Raw genomic sequence first — 2,921 nt, 5'->3', positions numbered from 1 at the left:
TCCCAACCCCAACCCCAACCCCAACCCCAACCCCAACCCCAACCCCAACCCCAACCCCAACCCCAAGCTATGATGGACCAATCATCTATTATTAAATAACAACTTTAAGTATCAATATAAATAAAACTGATCCAAAATGCAATCATACGAATCTTATAAAAATGGAAGATTAATTCGATTTAATTTCATTTCTAGACTCAATTCAGAAATGAGTGAAACTGCTTTTGCCATGGCTGAGTATCCTGTTAATAGTAAAAATTATCAATAATAAACAGATCTGCTCGCACTCGGGTTATGCGAAATCTTGGTGAGAATATCTTTGTTGACATGCTTATTTTTCATTCCCCATTCACTTAAAATGTCGTAAAATGGCAAATTTTTGTCCTTGCTTGACTTAAATCTCTAGGTCTTCCCACCTAGTCCCCCATATGACTTTCTTTGGCTGTCGGAAACACTCGAAAAAAGGCGATAGGATGCGGGATTTGGGGTATAAGTTCCCACTGACGGAAATTTGACACTGCTCTTATCTTTATCTTTTTTATCTTTCTTTTTTTCGGGATCAGGAGACCATTTGCTTCCCCTGTGATCTAGTACTGCCCGATGAGAGTTGTATTATCCGACACCTGGAGCTGCTAAAGAGTTTCTCATACTAGCCTAAGCATAGGATGGGGATTCTGCTTTATTCAGATTGGATTTAAGCCTTGCTTTGCTATCAACCTCTGTTTCAACCTTGCTATAGAGACCAACCCCTGGTATATTCTTTTTCTTCGCCTCCTTTTGGATTTACTCGAAATAGGTTTTTCTGTCAGGTAAATGTACAACGCCTGATGTTTTAATTTTTGATTTGTCTGGCAACGAAGTCTCATAACTGGTAGGGCCTGGCAATTTGGCAGAGATCTTTTGCACATCATCAATAAATGTAGTTTTTTTGCTGACATTAACAGGCCTGGCAGAGACAGGCTTATCCTTCGATTGATTCAGGATTCTTTATTACTTCAATTTCATTGGGTCGATATATTTCTTCTCCACAAAGTACCCTTCGATCCCCCCTTGAGAGTGCGAGCTATTAAGGGAGTAAAGTTCAGGAATTGAGTTCATATAAATAATTTTATTATCAATTCAATTCTCAAAGTTATAAATTGGATTTAAAGTTTTCAAATCAATTATTTTTTGGTCTGCAGAATGATTTCTGAGGGCTGGCGCTGGTGAATATTTGCCAAAGACTCAAATGATGGGGCCTTGCTGTGGCCGAAATTTTAAAGATGTTTTCGATTCTAGGATTCGTTGTCTTCTTCTGGAACTTCAAAGTAGTGTTTATCTTCATAGAATTATTAGGCCTCGAAGTCATAGATCAGATATAAGATTAGGCCAACTATTATTCCGCAGCCGATTGCAATGCCGAAAGATATAAATGTAGCTGCTATTTGAATCCCGGCCTGCTACCCTAGAGTTCGGCCGTTTGGTGTCGGATAGGAGTCTAGGATATTATCAAACTCAGTTTTCATCGGATCCGACTGGTAAGCTGCTATTACAACCGCACTAAGGCACCCGCCGAGTAAACCCGGAATGCCGTGCAAATTGTTGACGCCGCATGTATCATTTAGCCCGAATTTTTGTTATAAAAACTTTTGCAGTTTTATGTATCCCATCGTCGAAATAAATCCAGTGACGAGCCCTATTGTCAGAGAAGCGGCTGGGTTGGTAATTATGCTACATGGAGCTCCGATTACAACGCCTCCAGCCAATGTAGCATTGAGTAAGTCGTCCATAACGAACTTTTCCCTAAAGAGACCACTGGTAATAAAGGCAGCTAAGCAGCTTCCCGTTAAAGATAGTATTGTGTTGCTAATAATGACGGTCTTTTCGAAAGGCGTTTCGGGGAAATAGCCAGCATTGAAAGAGGGCCAGAACATCCATAAAAACAATGTCCCGATCATTGCGATTGTGCTATTCATATATGATTCCTCAGGGCCTTTGGTAGGTTTGACTTTCCGAGAAAGAATGAAGCTAACAGTCAGCCCGAAATAGGCTCCAAATGTATGAATAGCCGTACTTCCTCCAACATCATAAGTTTTTAAAGCAATATAAACGATTGACTCGTTGAGCGTGTATCCGAATGTGCCAATAACGGCCATAATGAGCAACTAGAGAGGTCCAACTTTGCCGAGAAGTCCGCCAAATGCAATGAGCATGGCCGCAACTGAATAGGAGGCAGCTATAAAGGTCTTTTCGTATACTGAAATGGTCTGATTCTCCCACCCTCCATGCATGACTTTCTCCCAGAAATTGGCCATGAGGATGTAGAACTGCACAACAATGGCATTAATGAAGAATGTATAGGAGAGAGCAGACCAAGCATGGTTTTTAATGAAAGTCATCAAGAAGCCGAAACCAATGAGCATCATTACATTGACATCTTGGTAAGCTGGGTAATATTTAGGGTTTGTTTCGGAATCGCTGTGAGCAAGCGGCCGGACAAAAAGCCCGTATAAAATCAAGATGATGATTTCGCAGATGCAGATTAAGACTGCGAATTGCACTCTTTTTCTCTTGTGGACTTTCTCTCTTTGTGCAAGCATAGATTGATAGGAATTTTAATAAATTTTATTAAATTTCAACAATGTTTTGAATGGCTTCAATCTACTGCGAAGATCCAATCAATTCTTTGGCATCTTCACTTGTGGGATTTTCTCCGATACATTTTGCAATTTACATGCCGTTTCGCTGAGTTTGCATTTTTGAAACTTCTCCTTGCAATTAAGTGATTAGTGCAGGTAATGCAAACTATGTGGAAATATATTGTATTAATGAGGCTAATGAGCAGTTTCTACATATTTATATTGCCAAAAAATGTATTTAATGTTTATTAGTCTAAAAAGGTTCATACAAATGTTATACAACAAATTACAATCATATTTAAT

The 2,921-nt window shown here is 39.4% G+C and overlaps 1 protein-coding gene across 1 annotated transcript; it reads right to left on the bottom strand.

Moving 5' to 3' along the window:
• Positions 1-1,189: 1,189 nt before the first annotated feature.
• LOC148299075 (ammonium transporter Rh type C-like) lies at positions 1,190-2,579 on the bottom strand. Its single transcript, XM_088276399.1, has 2 exons — positions 2,202-2,579; positions 1,190-2,144 (listed from the first exon to the last, which is right to left on the bottom strand). Exons 1-2 carry the CDS (start codon positions 2,577-2,579, stop codon positions 1,617-1,619), a joined length of 906 nt encoding a protein of 301 aa, XP_088132525.1. The 3' UTR covers positions 1,190-1,616.
• Positions 2,580-2,921: the final 342 nt, after the last annotated feature.

The sequence above is a fragment of the Brachycentrus maculatus genome, unplaced genomic scaffold (genome assembly GCF_059751285.1).
Source record: "Brachycentrus maculatus isolate JH-2025_06_01 unplaced genomic scaffold, ASM5975128v1 h1tg001371l, whole genome shotgun sequence".
Taxonomy (NCBI): domain Eukaryota; kingdom Metazoa; phylum Arthropoda; class Insecta; order Trichoptera; family Brachycentridae; genus Brachycentrus; species Brachycentrus maculatus.
This window is presented reverse-complemented; position numbering and strand designations above follow the sequence as displayed.